Consider the following 24,173-nt stretch of genomic DNA (forward strand, 5'->3'; position numbering starts at 1 on the left):
CCTTTAATCTGAACTGCTGATAAATTACAGGCTGGTGTGGAGTCTGATGCTGTTTTTACACAGTTGTTTCATGTTTGTTTATTCCTTGGACCTGACATTGGACCTCTCTCTCTCTCTCCCTCTCTCTCTCTCTCTCTCTCTCTCTCTCTCTCTCTCTCTCTCTCTCTCTCTTTCTGTGTGTGGTGTGTGTGTGTGTGTGTGTACAGGGTGGTCATGAAGTCCCAGTCTATCTGGGTGCATACTGCACTTAATTCCAATATGCTGACTCTACCAGAGAGAAGTGAGGTGGTGACCTGCAAGGACTGTCTAATCCCAAAATTTGTGCAAGGGTACATAATGTCACAGGTTTGCAGAACAGAGGCTCAAAGCAGTAATATCTACGCCACCGTGAACTATGCCACCCCTGTTACTCAGTATGATGATTTCCGAGAAATGGCACATAAATGCAAATTATGTTTTGATATGAATCACGTCCACAAGGAACATTGTGGACAAACAATCAAGCAATAATAGGTTGCTGAGTTTATTCCTGGATATAATATAATGTAATAAATATTATAATATAATGTATTTATATAATGTATTATAATATAATGTAATAAATATTATATATAATATAATGAATATTATACTTCTGTGTTACAACAGAAATGATTTCAGACAAATGTATATAAAAATATAACACTTATAATTTGAATATATAATTTGAACATGTTATTTACATTGTACGAGCCCAGGAACAACAGTCCTGCAGTCTTAAAGAACTAATTGGCTAGTAAATTAATAAATAAGAATTTTCAAAAATAATGAGAAAATGTTCCATTTGAATATTTGCTAAATAAATTTGTAAAGGCAATGATCTGATTAGCACTCAATATGTCAAGGCACTCAAATTACATTTGGCACTTAAATTTTATCAATATTTTATTTTAAAATAAATATATTCTAGGTTGTGGAAAATGACCAATAAAGAGAAGAGAAACATCCAGATAATAAAGAGTGATGTCCTTTACTTGGATGGATTAGGTGAAAGGATGCATTTGTTGCATTAGATGAGGACAGCATCTCATGATATATCATGTCTGTAAAATTTATACATCAAAGCATAATCTCTGTACCATGGTTGACCTTATTAAAAATTCATAACAGCAGCAATTAATTCAACATAAAGAAAAGATGGCTCTTTCAGCTTTATTTGTAAATTTGAACACGACAGCACAGAGTAACAGAAAAATTGACACAAGATAACAAAAGGTTGCGTTCCAATAACTTAAAACTTAAGTCTAAATTACAAACAGTTCACTTCTACATGGCTACATTTGTCCTTCAACACGTGACCTTGCCTGTAACCTCTTTGACAAAGCAGCAGAAAGTTGCCAAATGGTTATGTATTTCTTTCCATTCGCTAAAGCTACTGCAGTCACAAAGTGCTTCTTTAATGTGCGCTGAAGGGTAAAGGCTGAATTACGATCAGAGTGTAACAGCAGCAGAGAAACCTCATCAGTGTGGCAGACTGTTCTTTATTTCTCATTACAGTCGATATCCTATATCAATAATGGGCCATAAACAGTACTTTAAGGAAACTGAGGATGAACACCCAATGTTAACATGAAACTTGTGGACTCATAACAAACAAATATGGGAAAGATACATGTTCTCTGGTACTCCAAGCTGAATTTATTTAGAAAAAAAGATTTTTTTGACAAAATATCCTGACAAAGGAAACAATGTTTCTTTTCTTTAAAAATGTATACAGGAGTGCAAATGAGTGTGTGCGATCTTCCTTGTGTGTGTACCATAAACCGTATTTATAAAGTAATTAACAGTGGCACAGGGTTTTATCTTTCACTGAGAAATGTCTTGACTGATCCAAGATTCTCACTTTAAGAGAGCACAGTATCATGAAGGAAGTCACACAAAGCAAGCACAAACGCCCTACACAAATAGACATTAGAATGCTGACAAAGCTACAGTATAATGCAGTGTTCCTCAAATAAATAACTCATCGTCAATATTCCACCTGGGACACGTACTGGCAATAGTTCAAAATGTGAGACAGAGACCTTAAAATGTCAATACAAAAAAGGACAAACCCTGTGCTGTGGTGACGTGTGCAAAGAGGCTTCCAGCTGGCATGTTCTGAATCACACATCTGGATGTCAATGTACGCAGACAGCTGTCTGGCACCCAAGTGACTTCACTTTGGTCTAACTTAAATAATCAGATCCTGAAGGGGAAGATAAGATAACAATAAATCTGGCTTTTATTATCTGACAACCAGGACTGTCATTGTAAATCCAACAGTAGTCAATCACACAGTTTGCTTAGCAAGTTAAAGAAAAGAAATCTGAACAGTAGTACTGCTACTACTGTTGCTACTACAATGACTACTACTACTGCTACTACTAATTTTTATTATTATTGTTATTATTATTCTTACTTCTTTTCTTTTCATGCAAGTCATCCCAAACATGTTGCAGCGCACCGAGATATTCACCTCGTCTGAATCGTTGTGGTAAGCTCCTCCGTTGCCGACGGTGACCCTCTGCGGCTCCACCGTGATGCACTGGTCGTCGTCCTGCAGCTGCAGAGCCGAGAAGCGGTACGCCGGAACCCTGCCGGAGGCACCGCGGAGCGGGGTCAGGGCCGTTAGGGCACGGAGCAGCGGGGTGGAACGCAGCCGCCGTGTAACAAGCACTGAGCATAATGAGTTAGGCTGGCCCTCCCTCTGTGCAAACACGCTTTAGAAAGAGGGCTTAGTCATGTCGCACCAAAGGTTCGGTGAACTTATTTTCAGGCTCTTTGCCTCTGTAAAGCTCAGTGGCACCCCTTTGACTCTATTTAAGCTCCCTCGGAGGACACAAGTTCATATTGCCACTCCCAGCGCAGCAGTAACTTCTAAACCTTAACCAGAACCATCAAAACAGCTGCGCCAAAGACACGCCCCCTGCATCCTAGATAGAGTAGATATAAGTGGTTGATCACAGGGGAGCTTTAAGCTGGGCATCACTGGATGATCAGATGGGTTTGACTGAGGTCAATGTCACTGGTTGATGAGGCGAGTTGGAGGTGAAATGGATATCACAGGTCAACACAGCTCTCCATTACAGCAGTGTACCCCAAGCACCCCCTCCTTACCTTTCAGTGCAAAGTAGCTTCCTGGCGATGAGGAAGCCAGCAGTAGCCAGAGCTACTACCGCGACAGAAACACACGCGACCGTCACCAGGATTGTGCTGTTCTGGAAACAAAGCAAGAAAACAAGAAGCAAGTCACCGATTCCCAGTCAGATATCTTTCCCAGCATCCATCACTAGTGAATACTGCTGCAGAGCAAAGCTTGGCTTGTAGGATGTTCTCACTCTTTCTGAAGTGGACTTTGCGCTCGTCACTCGGCTGGAGTTCGCGCAGTGCTTGCTGATGGTCCTCTCTCTGCGCGAAGGCGTGAATCCCCCTTCACACCTGTCGCTGGGGACCTTGCGATACCTGCACCGGAGAGACAACAACGTCACAACGCTGCCTCACACACACCGGCAGTGCAATTTTATCGCTGATGACCCGTTGGAGGCCAGTACAACCACTGGGCAGCGTTACTCAACCTGCAGGTACAGGTGTGCCTCTGTTTCTCGTTGTGAAATGCAATTGAGACATTATTTACCTCTGTCTCTAATCTTATCTCATCACTGGAGAAACACCTGATAGTTACTGAACAACAATAGCATTATACTTATGCATGACACTTGTGTACTTATTGCAACACATATACAATTGTGATAACGGCATTATTTGGATGTGCTTAGCTGTGTCCTGTATGTATGGCCTTTCGAGGAAATTTTTAGATGCTTTTTGTAGACAATATTTGCAAGTTTATCTGGAAAAGAGCATCTGTCAAAGAATGAAATGAGAAATGCCATGCAATGTAATAGGTGTGTGTGTGTGTGTATGTGTCGCAATCAGTTATATATTACCCAGAAGTCTGAAGCTCTTCCTCTTCTCCATTTAGACACACCTCCAGGACATGGTGGTTGAACTCTTCCTGCTCTACGCACTCTGAGCTGTTCTCATGGCGATAGTAACCATAGTCGCTGTTAGGGATGTTGAAAAATTCCATAAGACTGAGCGGAAAAAATCCCCTAGCGCATAATGTATGTACCGGTTCAGTGGGCTTTTGGTGTAAATGTTTTTAGCGACATTTCAACATCATGGGTTGGGTTCAATCCTTGAGAAAGGCATAACAAATGTTCTTTAAAAAAGGTGATGAGGTGTTCCTGTATGCCTGACCCCTAAGAAATCTCACTATGAGTAATCCACACTTAACACCTCTGTGATGTCATGGTGACAGATATTTAGATGAGGAGACTGCATCCGTGTTGAGAACAGGTCATGTAAGGATCATAGCCCTCCAAATAGAAAGGCATGCATCCAAAGTGCATGCAACATTGTGACTGACGGTTCACTGCCGTTGTGTCATGTTGTGTAATCGAAATAGGTGACATGGCATTAAAATTCAGATAGAAGGCAAGTGCATAACATTATCACAGCGTTACAGTAAAACTGTAATAACATGATCTTTTCATCAAACTCACCACATGTAATCCTCTCTAGTGCAGGGGCAGGGGCTCTGCTGCCTGCTGACCACATAGTCCCGCCCGTTTCTACAGACAGACAGCTTCTTCAACCTCCTGAAGGTCTCCCTGTACCCCAGGACACACCCAGCTGTGGCTGAGTCCCGCCCATCAGTGGAATGTGCCAACCACTCCACATAATCCTCCTCTCCACCTGGAGAATCACACAGTGCCAAGGTAAACCTACGCATCAGGTGTTCAACAAACATGTCAATCAGGGCATGCAGCACACACACACATCAGCGCAGGGTTAAACATTTACAAGTTGGTAGACATACACACAGACACCCACACACACACACACACACACACACACACACACATCCACAGTTGCACACGTGCATGCATGCACACAGCCACAGGTGTGCAGGTACAGATACCTACACACACGCAAGCACACACACATCTGCACAGATTCCTACACACACGCACACACACACGCACAGATTGTGCAGACGAGGCTCTCATTTCCATACACAAACACAGGCATGAGCAAACACACAGTGGGTTAAACATCAAAGTGGACATTACGCAGCCAAATCTTTTCTCAGGACAGCCTTCTGTGCGTGCTCGAGCTTTGACATTTACATATGGGAACACCTCTAAAACCAAACACTGAAATTCTTCATGGAAACAATTATGACACCTTGCAAACCCTTAACGAGCAGACATCAGTCTGTGTTAGACGTTAAGCCACACTCATTTTCCTATACCCTCTGTTCCACTTTCACGCGTGCCACTACCCCAAGACAGAAAGCCAACCAGACAGATTGATCAATTGCTTCCTGTTCAACAGCATGACATCAGATAATGTACACTTTCCATATTCTTTTGTTCAACATCTGTTTGACTGCAGGGCCTTTGGTGTGGCTCATGTCCAGAAAAAAACGAACGCCTTTGTTGAAACAAGAATGCGCCTCACACTCCCTGGTGAGCAGGTGCTGGAAGTCGATGGTGACAGCGACCCACGTGGCCCGGTACTCCTCCTCCGCCCGGTAGCCCCAGATGGTGAGGTTCATGGTCTTGGTCCCGGGCTCCGTGGCCAGGCCGGCGAAGAAGATGGGCTGCTCGGTGAAGTTGTACAGATTCCAGCACTGGCCCTCGTCCGTGGAGAACCTGCAGCGTCGTGGGGAAGAGAGCATTACGCACATGGGGCCGCGCAGGAGTCGCACTGCACACAGCGGATGGGCTACCACGTCACTAAATGGACAAACAGAACAAGCCATTTCTGACCGCTAAAACAAAATCAGAAAGACCTCACACCAAGCTTTTTAATGGCAGTTGAAAGCATCCAATTTAGCATGGTAAATACTGTTACGATATACAGTATATAATATTCAGAACAGGTAATGTTCATTAGAACACTGAATGGCACACTATTATCTAGGTGTATGCAAAATAGAAAAGCAGCATTATTTTACTGCATGAGAATTATATTTGATTTGCAAAACAGATTACTTAGATTATTTGCCTACACATGTTTACATATACACATTTACAACAGGTAGACAAAATAATGGAAACATAATATGAATAATAATAAAATATGAATATTAATTAACTGTTAAGGAGTTGTGCTGCCCTTTTCCTTCAGAGCAGCTTCAGTCCTTCTTGGAATGCTGTTATACAAGTCTGAACTGTTTCTAACAGGATAGTGGACAATTGTTCACAAAGAAAAGCCTCCAGGCCTTTGACAAAGGAAATGTACTTTGCACTCTGTTCCAGAACTTTCCAGTTTCACAGATGGTTAGATATGGTGGTTGAGGAGGCCATGGAAGGTGAATTTTGACTTTTGGCATATTGTTAATTTGGTAATATAGTTCGTTTGTGTCAACATTAATTTGAAACACACGTATAGACTCCTTCTCAACTGCGATTTAGTTACTTCAAAATAGAGTCCTTTTCCATTTGTTCTTTCCATCATTTTGTCTATCCCGAGTATGTTACAATTTACTGCCTTTTTTATAAGGTTACTGAGTTTTTGGTTTGTCATTTCTGCCGACCCACATGCAACGTGAGAAAAAGTAAACATGGCAAAGAATCCTTGCAATCCACCAAATCCAAGATGGCTGGATGCCACTGAGCCAATCACAGTCACACGGAGGGATGCACGGACAGACAGACGGACAGTGCCCTCACTTGACAGTCTGGATGAGTCGGTCAGAGTGGGACTCCACAGCCACCACGAGTCCCCCCGAGTCCAGGATGGCATAGTGATGGGGTCCCCTCAGCGTCCGTGACCAGGTGTAACCCCCGTCGTCTGACACATACACATCCGGCCACGCTGAGGTCACAGAGTCTCCCACGCTGCCTGAGGGAGGACCAGGGTTAGGACAGGGTTAGAGAATGAGGTGCGATGCTGTTACTGTTGAATCTCTAGTACTGTGAAAGCTCTCAGAGCAGAGCATATTATTGGTTAGAATTTGCACAGGAAATCCAGGCTGGTGCTGGAAGTGGTAGATAGGGGGAAGAAAGTGAAAAACCAGCAGCCCTATGCATTTAGGGGGTGCTCTGCTTAAGGAGACGCCATCTTTCAGGTAAGATGTTAATCTGACATCATCCGAATCTTAACTTCTAGCTCAAGACACCTGCTTTGCATCACGCAAGCGAGAGTTTAATTTTAAGTATAGGTGAGATGATTATAGATAGATTAATTATAGATAGCTGAGCTACCCCCTTCTTGTAAAATGCCTGAGATCTTTGGAAGGCATTATACGCAATGCAATGCATTCGTTAGTCTTTTTTTTCTATGCATTTTAAAAATGCTCTAAAATTAGACCAGTTTGCCTGTTTCTGCTCTAGCCTAGTGCACAGGTTTGGAAGTTAGCGGCGAGGACTGATTGGCGGGTCTGTTACCGTGGGCGATGACGAGGCCGACGGCACTGGGGTCAGACAGCGGCAGCATGGGAGCCAGGCCATTGAAGCGGCTGTACTCTCCGTGGATGTGCAGGTTACACTGGAGAGAAAGAGAAAGACGCATTACCTTCGCACACACCATCATCATCATCGTCCAGAGATATCACACGCAAATTTACCATACACAAATATACCACGCATAATTATCACCGGCACCATGCACACAAATATCACACAGACCTACCTTACACACATATATATCTCAGATAATCACAACACACACACTCTGGTACTATGCACACAGATTTTTCACAAAGAGTTACCCCACACACACATATATATATATTAGATAATTATAACAGACAAACACAGGTACCATGCACACAGATATAACACAGAAAGTTATCTTACATACACATATATCTCAGATAATTATAACAAACACATACACACACACACACCCAGATACCATGCGCACAGATATTACATAAAGAGTTATCCTACACACAGATAATAATAGCACACAAACACACAGATAGCAAACAGAGTTATGTTAGACACACATATTTCAGACAACTATAATACACACACAGGTACCATGCACACAGATATCCTATAAGCAGATATTACACACAGAGATACAGTATATCATGTAGAGATATAAGGAGACCACACACCATCACACACACACACATTCAAGATTACTACACACGTTTTTTGTATTCTTCCCACACTCTGCATTCTCGGGTTTGTTCAGCAGTTGCCACTCTCCCCCTCGGTCAAAAGAGATTACCGTCCGAATACGTCCATCTGAGTACGCAAGCAACAAAAACACATACTTTTTTTAGTCCATGATGTTGACAGGCAGTATCTTTGACTCTCCGAAAACCCTAGGGTAGTGAAGAAAATTGCTTATAATGGCACAGTCAGCTTAGAGGTCACAACAATCAATTAATAAAGTATCTCTTTTCAGTCAAAGTCTTGATAAATTCAATGATATTGGTGCAAACTGTGCTGACTGGCTAAGGAGCATTTCAACTGTATTTATTTGTCAGATAATTCAGAACGCGGGTTCTTCTGTGCAAGTGTGTGACATGCTCTTACCTTCCTCTAGGACATTGGTGAGATACACTCCCCTCAGGGACGTGATGTTGGTGAAGTCGCTCTTCCCCTCCCCACCAAACAGGTGGCGCTCTAGTGACTTGGAGTAGAGAATGCCCCTGTCATCTGACGTGTAAACCGTGCCAAAATATGTGTCAGCTGTAAGAATAGGAGCAGAATGCCACTGAGACAGCATTCTTTGATCTTTGATCTAAGTTAAGGTGACATCACAATCATCAGATCACTCAAGTGCTGACACATGCAAACTGATCACTCAAACTCTCACAAAGAGGAGGAATTGATCACTCAATCTCTCTCTCTCTCTCTCTCTCTCTCTCTCTCTCTCTCTCTCTCTCTCTCTCTCTCTCTCTCTCACACACACACACACACACACACACACACGATCTCTGATCACTGATACACACACATCGGATCTGAGTTCAAATTAGGGTCAACTTTGAGAAAGCACAAACATTGTATAAATGAAATACTACATTATGCGCCATAAACATGGCATACATCCATAAACATGTATTCATATTTTATCTGACAAAGGAACTGGAGATTTTGACAAGAGCATAAAAGGGCATAGAATAAGGGAAGAAAATTAAAGCTTGTCTTGAAACCCTGCCATTACGTTTAAAATCTGATGTCAGCTATTCCAGACTGGCTCAGCAAGGCGAGGAGCGGGTTTCTCCAGAAAAACGAAACCGCTCTCACCCTTATCTGTGACGCATAATGGCACATTGTATTTCTATATACACAGACATGCGCTGACTTCAACAATACAGCTGCAGCCATGAGACAGTCACAAGAAATGGACTTCCCCAATTCATACGTAGCAGCGCACCAAACTTGTAGAACAAGTGTGTCTTGTTTTTTTTTTTTATGTTTCGACCTGGCTTAGTCCTTGAGCATCCGATGACAGTAGAGAGAAGTGTCAATGTCATGACTCAGCATTTACCACAGACACAATCTGTGGCAGTCAGCTGGGCAACACTCTGCATGACCAGACATGAGCTCATGTCAGACTACAGGGGCCAAAGAGATGCTGGGTTTCCTGAACCTCATATGGTAAAGAATGGAAGTCTGAGTACTGTTTGAGTCAGCGTCATGGATATTGCACACCAGCGGAACTGCAGGGCCGCTCATATTATATGTTAAAATAGCAGACCGTCAGGGCTACAGACATTAAGGCCCGGACTGAAACTCTCAGAGCTCCTCAACTTCAAGATACAAATCTTCATTAATTTTAGCACCTAACTGATGAATGTGTATGCGAAACAGCAAAAAGTTACCTTCACTTCAAATTATTGTTTGACTCAAAGGGAGAAAACAGCCTGTGGTTAAACAGAATTGACCCAAACAGTACAGCATCAAGACTGTGGATATTAAGCATTAGCAAGACAGTAGAGCTTCAGGTTTATAAGAATAAGAAAATTAATCCCGAGGGAAATTTGAGTGTCACAACAGCACCGTCCAGCACACATCAAAAACAACAATAGAATAAAATAGAATAAAATAAATAGATAGATAGATAAATAGATAGATAGATACAAATTATCAGTGAGACAGTGCAGCTTCAAGATTATAGGTACAAAGTGTCAGTGAGATAGTAGAGCTTCAGCATTATAGATAGAAAATATCAGTGGTACAGTAGAGCTTCAGGGCCATAGATACAAAGTGGCAGTGAGACAACAGAGCTTCAGGGTTATAGATACAAAACACCAATACGACAACAGAGCTTCAGGGCTATAGATACAAAACACCAGTGATACAACAGTGCTTGACAATAGAGACGCTATATGTCAGTGACACAGCATAAATGAGAACTCGGATAAAGGTGACGCAGTCCTACCTCCTGGGTCATCCACATGCATAAAGATCATATCCTCATCACCGTCGAGGACAGAGTAGAACTGAAAACAGATGGGACAAGAGGAGGTCAAGAAGCAGTGTGGAGTCTGAGCACAAGGCCACACTGGACCCAGAGTGTGCTCCACACACGGGAAATGAGCGTTACTCTTTTATTTTAACTGGGTTTGCTTAAATTCCACTCCAAAGAATGTGCACATTTACTTTTAGTCATTTGGCAGACCCTCTTACCCAGAGAAACTTGAAAAAGTGCATGCAAGTGGGTTAGGCAAGTGGACAGATGGAATCATTATTGCCATCCTTGCAATACAGCGACATAATTTCACAAGACACAAACATATCTCCTATCATCATCAACCACCACAAGATTCTATGTTCACAAAGTTTTGACCACCAAACTGTTTCCGCAGCAAAGGCTGATATGTTCACAAGGCTTTCGCTTGTATATAAAATCAAGTTTTAAACATAAGCTTTAAATAGATATTAAAGCCATGTTTGAAGCTCAATGAATAATCTCACTTTGGTCACCGTGCATGGTTATGTGTAAGCTACATAGAAAGATATTGTTTAGGACAGATGTGTGTGTGTGTGTGTGTGTGTGTGTGTGTGTGTGTGTGTGAGAGAGAGAGAGAGAGAGAGAGAAAGAGAGTGCAAAAATGCACAAATTCTGTGTGTGTATATACATGTGTGTATGCATGTGCACGTGCATGTATGTATGCATGCATGCCTGTTTATGTGCTAAATTCTCTGAAAATACAAGGTAGGTGAAGACACTCGTGGACAAGAGGCATTTGAGCCATTTGAGCCACAAATGGACAGTCCTTTATGTTTATATATGTGTGTGTGTGTGTGTGTGTGTGTGTGTGCGTGCGTGTGTGTGTTCCCACTCTGCCCTGTTTTTCAGGTAGGGCAGTCACCCTGGGAGAGTGTCTTCTTTCTGTCTCGTCAGCAGGTGGGTGTGTGTGGCGAGAAGGGGGGTGGAGAGGTGGCCAGGCCACCTGCGCCTCTGACACCTGACACACTGTCTCAGGCGTTCCCCACCGGCCTCTCCTTTTTCTCATTCGCTCTACACAACACCAACGCACAAGGCCCCATCCCACCCCTGCACACATCTGCCTGTGGTCCACATCCACACGGGACTGGAACATCTAAAACCCTTGGAGTCTTCTGACATTTTCATATTTGACTTCAGGTGTATGTACCAGGCGTGGTTCACACCTGTAAATGTTCATGTGTATGTGCGTGAGCAGGTGTGCGTGTATTAGTCTAAGTGGCCCGTCTGTGTGCATTTACTTTCGTGTGTTTTGGTTGGGGAGTGGGGGGGGGATCTGTGGCATGAGGGGTGTTAGAATGGGGAAGTTGCTTCATATGAAACAGTTTATGCACCCTAAAAAAAGAAGAACTGCAGAAACACGACTGGTGTAATCAAACCTCTTGAGAACGTGAGCGCGAAACTTTGGTGCAGTTTTCTACCCTTCGCCTAAGCTGCGGCTTGCACAGACACTTGCTCAGAGGCCGTGTCTGTCTTATCTTGGCAGGTCCACAGCGCTTAGCCGTTTCTGTGACCCTGACCCATTTACAAAGCACAGGATTTCTACTGGAGCAACACAGATGGAAGTGACAAGTTCAAGGGAAGGGCAGCCGGCCCATCCCTGTGATCAAACCCGTTGTCCCTGAATGTACAGTGTAGAAACCCATTGCACTATGGCTGAGAGACGCATGCCCTTGAATGGAGGGCTCTGTGTGCAAAGGAAAAGAAGAAAAAAAGAAAAAGAGAGCCTCATCTGTGTAAATGTAAACAAGGGATGAGAAGGAGGAAAATAGAGAGACCCTACTCCATGGCAACAGTAGGGAGAGGGGGACCTGCTCCATGGCAACAGGAGGAAGATGGAGAGGAACAGAGAGAGACTCACCTGCTCCATGGTGGCAGAGGGGAGCTGGGCTTTGTTAAAGACATCCCCCTGGTCTGAGGACACATATATGACACGTGGCTCCCCCTGAAACAAAGGTGACCACAGGGGAAGTCAGCGAATAGATCAGACTGGATGTTTTTGGTGTTTGCCATCTCTCTCACTTGACAGGAAGAAGTACATACATCAACTTGCACAGTTCACACTTCACTCGCTGCATCGGTGAGTGTGTGGATGCGGCAATGCGCGTGCGCACATGCGAGTGTGTGTGAATGGGCGTGAGTGTGCTTGTGTGGACGCACTCTGTGCATGTCTCACCACTTTCTCCATGACGGAGGTGAACAGGAAGCCGCCGATGTAGCCGAAGGAGAAGATGTTCTGCGTGATGGTGGTGAAAGTCCTGCCCAGATCCTCAGTCCTTTTTAGGTATAGCTCCCCCCTTCTGTCAGCATCAACTGTGCAAAACCGACATATGACCAAAGGGGTCAGTCCGACATATATATATATACACTGCACAACTGGTTCAAAACAGCTAGACAATATAGACATACATTGAATCATATGTAGGCCAGTTCACTTTGTTTTGTTGAAAAGGTTCTTTGCAATACCCCACCCCTCCCCAGGTGAAAAGGTATTCACTCACCTGTCCCTTTCGGGCTGGTGCTGAAGAATAGCGTGATGCCTGAACCCCTAAGAGAGGAAGGGTAGAAACACAGTCAGCAACAATCATGGTCACCATCACCCCACTGGACCATGGTGCAACCATACCCTCCTGTTAAATTCATCTGTTAGGCCTGCAGCCAGCAAAACCAGACACCTTAAAGGATATGCCAGTCGTATGCATAGCTGTGGTATTGTCCGCGATTTTTCATCATGTCGAGGTATTACAGAGGTCCCGTATCAGCATGTTCACAGAACGGTCCTGGATCACCATCCATCAGATGAGTGACAAACTTCAAACATAGTGAACATTCTGTGTAGAAGAGTGTCGTGTTTGCTCTTACCACATGAAAGAATGAACACTTTCGTGCACCTTGTTCCATCCTTTCCCAAAGTCCAGCGACAACCATAGACCCCCCTGCATTAGGAATGCATTGGAAAGTAAGTATTACTAAATGATACATGGCCACACATCTCCAGTTTAGAATGAGTCTGTGTACTGGAAGACCCGTTAAAAATGTCTCTGTACAACACCTGACACCCTGAATGTATCTATATTTCTAAATGATATACCTTTGGGAATGCCCCAAAGTGTGTGTGTGTGTGTGTGTGTGTGTGCGTGCGAGAGTATTCCTTATTCAACTCAAAGACATGATACAGTTAGCCTAAAGAAGTCATCTGAACGTTTTTTAAACATCAACCACATGAAGTCATCTGTAGAAACCAGAAAAGACTATATAAAAATATTGACATCACTTTTCTATATCCTTCATGTGCACACATTTGGCCTAAGATAAAAAGAGGTTATATTCTAAAAACATTTGACATCAATCAAACAGACAGATAATGAATTTCTGCAGCTGATCACCCAAAAGCATTTGACATATTGTGAATGTCTTGCATTCAAGCATGTGAATGCCTTCATTTCGATTAAACTTTAGATGTCCTCACACATTGTTCAGGCTACAAATGAAACAAGAAAGAAACTGTTCACATTTGAACTATTCAGGAACCATTATCATGGTTCAACACTTGAAGTAGGTGTCACTGCAGTGTTTTGTTGTAAAGTATCCACAGTCAGGTCACACTGCAGAGCTGTGAAATGTACCATAACCCCTGTTTGGATGTGTCTTTATAGTGATCTGAATACTGAATGCCTCCATTTACCACTTCAATATATTCACTACAATGTATCCATACTGTATACCTGACTAAGTGCCTGTTAGAAAGTGCCAGTTTTTTTTTTTTACAATATTGTCCATTTATACAGCTGGAACTTTTCTGAGGCAATTATGGGTTCAGTACAGCCCAAGGGTACAGCAGCAGTGTCCCAGCAGGGAATCGAACCGGCAACTTTTCGGTTATGAGTCCTGCTACACTACCACCCTGTATACCCGACCAAACACCTGTTAGAATTTGTCCATATACCTAACTCAATGTGTGTATCATGTGCCTGTGCATCTAACTGAAAAACTTAAAATGTGTCTGTACTGATACTTAATGAAAACTTGTTAGAATAGGACTGTACAGTTGATTTAACGCTTGACAGAATGCGTTTGTACACCTGAACACCACCCCTGAGAACTTCTGACTCACATCAACGCTGATGGTGACCAGGTAGTCGGGGTTCAGGTAGTGGAAGGTGATCGCCTGGCCTGGGTGAAAGGGCAGCTGGACGGGTCTGAAGGACACACCAGCGTCGACGGAGGTGAAGATGACGTTCTTCTCCGAGGCAGGCACATCCCCTATCAGGATCACCTGTGACATCACACAGCTGGTGTCATTGCCAAGAGACCACAGACACCTGCATCGCAAACATTGTTAATAATAATCATTATCATGAGATTAGTCACTATTATAATACGTGACATGACCTTTAACAGACCTTGCATAATACTACTACTCCTGAAAATACTACCATAAATAATATAAATGCAACCCGGTTAATATCACCTTGCTTAGTATTCTTCAAAAGTATTTTTCAAAATATTTCATTGTTAAATGGAATACTTTTTACTTTCATGTACTGTTTATTGTCAGCTTCAGGATAGTCAAATATATCTTCTTTTCCCCTAGTTGTATAGGTTTAATACAACTTCACCGATTCAATTGCAGTAATAACACCATTCTAAGCTGAAACATTGTGAACAACCATTCAAAGCCCAAGGATTGATGCTGCAAAGTAACATGTTAGGGATATCACTAGCTAAACTAACAACAGTTATGAAGCTTGTCATATAAATGCCAAAAATGTCTGCACACCGGCTGAGCTCAGAACAGACAATGATGCACACATTTTTACATCACAAGAGACTGTCAAACTTTGGCTTATGTTCACTTTTTATTCTGAGGTTTGTCAAGGAATCTCCACCAGCTGACACCAGCTAGCAATGTGCTGTTGCTAACATGACAAGCCTGCTTAGCCAATCTGATGTTTCGCAGCTGATGTATAAAAAAATCAAGCTGAACCAAAATGGACATGGTTTGTAACTCCGAAAGCTATCAACTTCCTAAACGTTACTCGCCGTAAGCAGTTAAGAGTTTCGAAATGAATATGAGTGTCGAAAGTGGATTTGCAAACCTGGCATATGTTTCAGCTGCAGCTAATATCATTTTCAAGCGGTCCATTTTGTCAGTTACCTTTGGAACGGGTATTGTGTTGTACTGTATATGCAGTTCATTTCTCCAATCCTCTAGTGTGCTAGATTGAGAAAATTTTGTGTAATGTTGGGAAATACGGTACAGCAGTTGGCATGCAGAAGTACTATGCCGTTATGCTAATCAATGATCAGTGTGGTCAAGCATGCTGTGATTACTGAAACATTGGACTTGTCATGTAATGCTGAAGCAATCTTAAAGTACGGCAATAAAACACGTAGGAACTGCAATTCATTACCTAGTGCAACAAGCTTTATTTATACATGAAATGCATATCAACACCAGGTTTAACCACAATGTCTTCTCCAGAATGGTCTCTTATCCCTTGTTAAGCAATGTTCACATGAGAGATGAAAACCATGCGAAATGAGAAGTCATTGCCTTTTGATGGGCCCTTTGACTTTAGGACCAAAAGGACAGGGGTTTGAGACCCCCCTCATATATGCCTGGGTGGCAGATTGACTTGTGCTCCAGTAAAAGAAAGTGGGGTGGTGACAGGAGGACAAAGCTAGCTCTCTTGGGTATGGGAACTAGAACGAGCAGTTCTCCTGGGTGGGAGCAGCATTACATTTACAAGACATTATTGTCATTTAGCAAACACTGTTATACTGAGCAACTTACAATTTTTTCTATCCAATTTCATCCATTCATACAGCTGAATGTATACTGATGCAATTGTGGGTTAACTACCTTGCCCATGGGTAAAACAGTGCCCCAGCAGTTGAACCAGCAGCCTTTGGGTTATGAGCTCTGCACTTTACGACTATTCTATGCTGCTGCAGAGTTTTGTGGATGGTATGAATACCATGTAAAGCCGTGGGGACACTGGAAGCAGGTCGACCATGACACACACGTCAAAGCCACACTGTCAAAGGCCAAAGCAACATGCTGTGCTTTCCTCTCACTGCGCGAACATTTCGCGTTTCTCCGTACTTAATTCAGAAGCAGGGCAGACCTTAATCCACAACCAGCGCGAGCTCTTGTGCTCACATCATGGCATGTTGCCACCCTGTTCATTACAATAAAATGGGAAAAGTATAGCTGTAATTTTAATGCACCAATTAAAAGCAAAGCTGGGCAAGGTGAGCCACTTCTGATCATTGCAAATAGGATTAATTAGATCCTTAGTCCATAAGTATTATAACTTGCTTTCACTTTTCTGAGGTTCAGTGTGCATCCAAGATGGGTGATATTTCATTACTCTGCTATCCACTGCCCACAAGAGAGTGGCCAAGTCTGTCTTGAAATAGAGATTTGCAAATCCCGATAGGACCACCTGGATGAGTAAAGAATAAATGAATATAAACTAAAAATTTGCAGCTTTTGGTTCATTGCAATTATGGATGTTCAATTTCCATCAAGAACCCACAATGAATATCAGTGGCGGTTTTCTTTGTTTATATGTAATTAAATTCAATGGACCTAAACTGAAGTCATTTAAAAATCAAACAAATATGTTTCTGTAGAATTGTCTTAATGTCACACATCAAAAACCAGGGCCAAAAATGAGCCAAGATAAGAGCAGACATGCCTCTTCGCCAAGAGGCCTGCTACAATCATCTTAACATGACTGCTTCACAAGGCTGCTAACAGCCTGAGAAAATAAACAACAGTTGGACAAATAGCTAAAACAAAAATGTCTAAATCAGGACATTTTTTTCATGAGTTAGGCATTGGCTTTCAATGAGCCGTTAAGTAAGTTTGTCATCGTTGATGTATTGTGTGCCTGAGGGTGCACCTTGAGGTAATATAAACACAACAAAAATCCACAGTTCAAACATCAAAGGAAGTGATTATTGCCGTTAGAATGAAGATAGATGATTGTACCTTGATACCTATAGAATTGGAAGAGGTAGAAACAATGGGTTTATACTGCACCCTTGGCACTTTTACCAAATAATGCCACAAACCCCTACCACATGCAATACAAGTGAATAGCATCTACATTCCATGAGTATGTTATGGAGAGAAGCTAATATGCCTAAGAGGTTAGAGAAAATATTTGTTGAATGTGTGATAACATTCTGTTTCACTGTTATTTATTAACCATTATTTAACCCGAAAGCTCAACTCCGACCTCATTTCTCATTTGCAGGGACGATATGGAGAAGCAAATCAGGTATATATAGACTCTCAGCTGTAGGGAGGATGATTAGGTGGCCACGCTTAAAATTTGACCAAGACATCTGGGTTCAGACCCCAGCTCTTTAAACGAGTGCCATGGGATCTTTAATAACCAGAATAAGCGAGGCCTTAGCATAACATCCTATTCAAAAGACAGCACCTCCTACCATGCAGTGTCCCCATCACTCCACTGGCACTTTGGTTTTCTGCTTGTTGCAGTGGAAGGACTGCCCCCTACTGGCCCACCAACACCAGTGAGCAGATTTTCCCCAAAGGTCTCCCATCCACGTACTAACCAAGGCCAGCCCCATTGCTGCAACGGGAGACAAGCTGACATGGAAGGCAGCTTGTCAACTTCCAACAGCAACAGATAAAATTAGTAAAAACTCACAGTGAAATTACATGAACAACAGTTCCCAAAGGAATGGCACATCCTCATTATAAAAGATACAAAAAATAGCATATGGATAAGTATCTTAAACCTGTTGTCAGAGGGAGCCTAGAGGCTCCCTAGTAACTCAGTGGTAAAGGCGCTCGCTCTAGAGCACAGGTTCAACCCCAGCAAAGCCAATAGCTGACGAAGACTGCGCACCCACAGCAGCGGAACAAACTAACTTCCTTCCCCTTGGGAATACATGGATGGGTATGTCAGCAGGGTTTCGTGTCGCCCTGTTCGTGACCCATCAGGTGGCTGCAGGTTGCGTGGATAGTGTCAGTAAAGCTGCACCCATCCTCCAATGAGCGCTTAGCTCACTGTCGTGCACCGGGGGACATTCAGCATGAAAAATAGGTGCGGTTGGCGTGTAAGTGTATCAGAGCGTTGTACCCATTATGCCCCAGCATTCCTGCATGAGCGCACTGTTAGTTGTGGTGAGGCGAGCCTAGTATGTCAATTGACGGCTGTGAAAGTGGGCTCCATGAGGAGGAAAAAAGCATAAAAAGGACTACTGAACTTCTTTGTATACCTTTCTTGAGTGTCTGTGTTGTGTCACTGATACATTAAAAAAGGAATCATTCCAATTAATGCAGACATCTATTATTGATAGAGAATTTCTTCTCTGACAAAATACTGTTTGAAATGTGGGAAATCAGTCCATTTTTCTATCACTCTAATCTGTCCATTTTTCATTCATCTAACTCTAAAGCTCCATCATTTTACTCATAAGTCAAATCCAAATTTTTCACCAATCGCCTAGTGGTACCATCTGCTTTGCTTACTGTAGTTTGCTCTGAGAGTATTCCTCATTCTCTGGGAAGGATAGCCTGCAATGATAGCCGATTTGCTCTGAGAGTCATGCAGTCTTGAGCATCAAGACAGAGGGTTTTGAACTGTATACTAATAATATATATATATATATACATATATATCATCATATACTTAATGTACTTATATACTTAATGTGAACTTCATCAAGTTAAAAAAAAAGAAATGATGCATTTCTCTGCTGTCCCTGACAAGACAGGGGTGTTATTTTGTGGTTGTTATCTAGACAGCAGCTTCAGTCTAGTTTTCTGCAACTTGACCACAGTGGGGTGGGGGAAGTAACACAGAGCACTGTAGCTGTTGTGGCCTATTCCGATTGGCCAGGTCAGGTCAGATTACTGTATTTGTACCCGTAGGTAGATTTGGTGGACGAGTTCATACATCTTGACACACTTTTTACAAACAATAAAGACACTAGACAGCATAATAAATGTGATAAAAGTGCTCAAAATTCCAATCATCACTAAATCACTTAAACTAAAAATAAAAATAAATAAATAAATAAATAAATGTTGCTTCTATATCATCTGTGCAATGTTGCTACGACTTGTTCATCTGAGTAATGGCTGCTGGAACAAAGTTATTTTTATACCACTTTGTTCTGCACTATGGGACTATAAACCTACGTCCAGAAGGAAGTAGCTGAAATTCACCATACAAAGGGTGGGAGTCGTCATTTAAGATCGAGCCAGTTATCCGCTGTAACTGTCTGGTGTACAGAGACGCTGGGTTAAGCTGTGACTCGCCAATCAGCCTACTAGCCCATTAAACAATTTGACTGGCCGTGGAGGAGTAAATTTTAAGGTATGAGGTGTTCCCAACAGTCAAACCAGCACATGCACGCTTACACGTGTGCACACACACACACAGCTGTGGAAAATAGATGTCTTTGAACCATGCACCAAATAATCGTGCATGAAAAACACTCTACTGCCCCCTACAAATTAAGAATCAACCCATACAGAACTTTCATACTTGAACAGATGACAGAAACTGCAATTCCCAGCAGGCAGTTGCACTTCTTCATATTTGATTACAATGTGACTCATGGTGTCACTCACCCTTAGAGAATTCCCAGGCCCCGTGCTAATGCCATATTCTTTCCGTATGAAGGTGTTGTTGATGACATGGGTGATATCATGGAAGGTTTTTCCATAGTCCTCACTAGCAGGGGAAAAATTCACAAAGTAAAGTCCAGCTTTTATGAATGTTGGCAACCTTGACATATATATGAATTCTGTCACAAAATGAGTAAGCAATGAATATGACACCCCTTAAAATAAATCACATATGTCTCCAACTGAAACGAAATTAGCCCTGGCTTCTTTATCATCCAACATGATCCTAAACTGACTGTTAACTGGAGTTGTGGAGACCCATCTTGACAGCTGAACCTATGTCCTCCCGGACTGTCCACCATCTGTCCAAATCAAGAGAGGACAAATGGCATTAGTAGGTAAGTTTGCTGTTCCCTTACCTCCTGTAGAGTCGAGAGGACCCCGCCTCAAAGACCACACCCTGTGGGGCACTGATGGTCGACAGCACCAGAATCACCTGAGGGGCAAAGGATGCTCAAAAATCAATCTGGATGAGAACCCACCCCCTTTCCTCCCCAAACCAACAAACACACAAGTTCTCCACGTTGGGCTAACTGCCTGAAACTATTTCCAACTCTGACCCAATACTGCTTACAACACATGCTCTACACAGCCAAGTGAAGCCAGTAATGCTCCAAACGTGTGGCTGTATGTGTAAGCACATTCACTTTCAGTAGTTTTCCATAACAGGAACTCATGAACGAATTCCACGCGTGGGTCAAGAGGAGTATCCAAAAAAAGCCCATAAAAGAGGAGTCTGACTGAGAGGTAAACAATTTAATTTCAATAAGATATCACTGGTGATGTAAAAAGTAATTTCATACTCCATGTCTTAGTGTTCACTGAGAACATCCTGATGTCTAGCATACCCTGTTAAGAGCATTTGTCAGCTGGGGAGGCTACATGAATCGCCCCTGTGTCCACAACCCCCACCAGCAACAACAAACCCCCCCCCAAGGGACACCTAACTCCTACACCATGTTATTCACAGTCTATTAAACATTTTATTGTACATGCTCCATCAACTGTGACTGTGTTGCATGTTGTTTGTGCTTTGCTTATCTCAGAACAATACTGATATGTATCGACCAGCCACATCAGCCTCCTGTAGGGAAAAAAAAACCCTTTGACCACAGTCAGCCTGGTGTTTGATGTGGGAGTTTCAGCCATCCTGTCAGTCAGAATAAGACTGTTCCTCTGACTCATCATGTACATCAGGCATTACCACCGCATGTAAGGCCTGGAAAAATTCTCCCTTATGAAGCGATGTAACTTACCAAACACAAAATATAAACAGTATATTGCACAGTATATTGAGCAATATAAATTGTACAGCAGTTAGTTGTAATATGGGAGAAAATATGTGTCACATCTTACCAAAATAAGTGATTAAATATATGCAACTGTTTTTATATACACTGCAGGAAAAATTGTTAAATGTTAAAAATGTTTTTATTGTTAAATTGTCAAGTCATTTATAGGTCTATATGAAACATGTATAGCAGAGGTCCCAGCATGGATTTTCAGAGGAAATGCAGCCTTACTGGTCTTACTGTTGTTAGACACTCCTGGATCAGCAAATCATATGTTCAACAAACCTGCTGAATTTCCTTCTTACCATTCATGAAGGCGTAACAGAATATTTTAACGTTTCACAGTGCACTCACCCCGGTCCCATCCCCGACCCATGTGAGAGTAAAACTGGAACCGTCATCACCATGGAATGCAGTCTGCGGGTGACAGCAACACAAACTCTCTGATAAATGACTACAACATACAGCCACAAAACAGGCTTTTGTAAAGAACAACTGATTGCAAGGATCTGCAGAGATGTCTATATTTACTCAGACAGAATGGATACATATTTAAAAAACAAGGACATAGTCACATCTGATATGTGAGCATACAGAACATATTAAAGGGACATCATTTAAAAGTGATCAGGAGCAAACAGCAGCCAAAGATGAAAGAAGCCTACATTAAAGAAGCCTACAACACAAAGCAGGAATTTTATTAACTGTGAGCCACTACTTCAATTGCACCAACTGTAGGAGTTGGCTAAGATCTACTTTAAGGAAACCGTTGGAATCTGGGATGGCAAACTGTGGAAGTTATGAAATGTTTAGCGTGTGCCAACACTTCAGTATGTGGCTGCCAATTCCAATGCGGTGGAAGAATTTTGCTTTGATGCTTCCACCTTGGCATCATGTCTTTTCTCATTGTATGGTTCTCTGCCTGCTGTTTTTTGTGGGTGTGTAGGAAACAGCTTTCCCACGACAGCTGCTTAATCATTGCATTATCTAATATTCATTTTGCAATGGCTCCTATCAGTGCAAATAAACATTTGTAGGAGCTTTAGAGCACCTGACATACAAGACCTGCCCAGCTTAACACAATTAAAACAATTCAAATCAGCCAACAGGGATAGGGACTCTAGCCAGTGACAACTACGCAGGTACTTAGCAGGTAAAGGTGAAGCCACTTTGATACGCCTTACTATGAAGCAAAAAAAAAAAATTAGCTTATTCCTTGATATATCACAACGCAAATTCAAATTGGGCCATTTAATAGCGCATTCTACCGTTTTCTCGACCATTTAGCATATAAGATACTTATTATTAATGTGTCTGTAGAAAAAAAGGTTGTACACTTTAACTGTAGGTTGACAACCCAATCTGTCTATTCAGCATAAGGAGTTGCGCATCTCTTTAACAAATGTGCTTACTTAGCTAACTTTGCATTACAGGTAGCCTGCTCACTTTCCACTGTTTGGTGAGTGAATATATTCTTCAATGACATTATTTCAAAGGAACTCTCGGCACGCATCAGGGCGCCCACCCCCACTCCCCCGTACCTCGTGGGTGTTTTGGTCCAGTCTTTTCAACTCGGACGCCGCGAGTTTCAGTCTGCACGCGGTGAAGCTGGAGCTCCTCGCGCCGCCGGGGGCGGCCCTCTTCGCCCGCGCGCCGGGGGTCTCCCCGTGCAGGGTCCTCGCGAGCACCGCCGTGCGCGCGCTCCCCGTGTCCTGCCGGGGGGGTCCCTCGAGCGCACCTGTCACCGCCGCCAAGACGCACACCCCCAGCAGCACCCCCATCATGGCCGGAGCGAGTGAGAAGCAGCGCAAGTCCCCAGAACTCCGCACCCCTGGTGCGTGACAAAAAGGCATCGATGCAGTCAGTGACAGTGAGGAGGAAACGGCGTCGCACTTGAAGGGCAGGGAGGTGGAGGCGACGCGGCTTGTCGGAGAGGTTATTTGCATATCCTCCTGACCCATCTTTGACAGTTACTCGCGTTTGATAAGAAGCACCTGGCATCTTCTAGGGAGCAACGCCTGTAAAATTATTTCCTTATTATTATTTTGACAGATATATATCAAGTTCTCAAAATAATGCTTGTTGTAAGTTGTTTCCATATTCTATAGTCATGTACTTCCTAGCTGTTTAGCATGAACAAGATTGTAATTTTAGTCATATACTGATTTCTTGTTTTGGTTGAGTAACCATTTTACTCATTCACCAACCAGATGCTACTTTAATGCTGCAAGTGAAGCAATCAAACGCTAAAAACTTTCAGGATATTTCAGGAAACTTTTCAGATACAACTTTCAACCGCTAGATGACACTATTAACCATGGAACCGTTGCAAAAAAAAAAAAAAAAAATCAAACTTGAAGGTAGTAGCGCTTCATACAAGACGTCTATGCTGGAGAGCAGACTCAAATTAAATGCCAAATGAATGAGCTAGCATGAGTATGGATAACGTAGCTGCCTTGAAAACTGAAATAATACCTGTCACTGAGGGATGGGGACGGGACCACTTTCACTGAATGGTGGCAATGGGGTTGAAGTTGTAATATGTGGTATGCATCTGGATATAATTAGTATGTTATGGAGGAGGAAATTAAAATCAACAAATAGCACTAATTTGTATAGTTGCATGAAAACTATAAGTTAACATAACTGGCACTTTGTGCTGTAATATTAACTGAAAGTTGCATCATGAAGAT

At 42.6% G+C, this 24,173-nt stretch overlaps 1 protein-coding gene across 1 annotated transcript; it reads right to left on the reverse strand.

Moving 5' to 3' along the window:
• Positions 1-1,260: 1,260 nt before the first annotated feature.
• si:dkey-159a18.1 (sortilin) lies at positions 1,261-23,328 on the reverse strand. The gene is made up of 21 exons (XM_036517882.1): positions 23,022-23,328; positions 21,835-21,897; positions 20,548-20,624; positions 20,132-20,234; positions 14,621-14,782; positions 13,369-13,442; positions 13,008-13,054; positions 12,683-12,819; positions 12,368-12,451; positions 10,438-10,498; positions 8,583-8,738; positions 8,191-8,288; positions 7,479-7,578; positions 6,762-6,933; positions 5,545-5,738; positions 4,584-4,776; positions 3,966-4,082; positions 3,360-3,483; positions 3,139-3,239; positions 2,498-2,615; positions 1,261-2,227 (listed from the first exon to the last, which is right to left on the reverse strand). Exons 1-21 carry the CDS (start codon positions 23,262-23,264, stop codon positions 2,213-2,215), a joined length of 2,439 nt encoding a protein of 812 aa, XP_036373775.1. The 5' UTR covers positions 23,265-23,328; the 3' UTR covers positions 1,261-2,212.
• Between the last annotated feature and the right edge of the window lie 845 nt (positions 23,329-24,173).

Source organism: Megalops cyprinoides, chromosome 23 (assembly GCF_013368585.1).
Source record: "Megalops cyprinoides isolate fMegCyp1 chromosome 23, fMegCyp1.pri, whole genome shotgun sequence".
Lineage (NCBI taxonomy): Eukaryota > Metazoa > Chordata > Actinopteri > Elopiformes > Megalopidae > Megalops > Megalops cyprinoides.

Coding starts and splice junctions, on each gene's coding strand:
- si:dkey-159a18.1 (XM_036517882.1), bottom strand. CDS start 23,264: ATGATGGGGGTGCTGCTGGGGGTGTGCGTCTTGGCGGCGGTGACAGGT. Junction 13,055..13,368: donor AGTGTTCATTCTTTCATGTG/GTAAGAGCAAAC, acceptor TTCCTCTCTTAG/GGGTTCAGGCATCACGCTAT. Junction 12,452..12,682: donor CCTCCGTCATGGAGAAAGTG/GTGAGACATGCA, acceptor CCTTTGTTTCAG/GGGGAGCCACGTGTCATATA.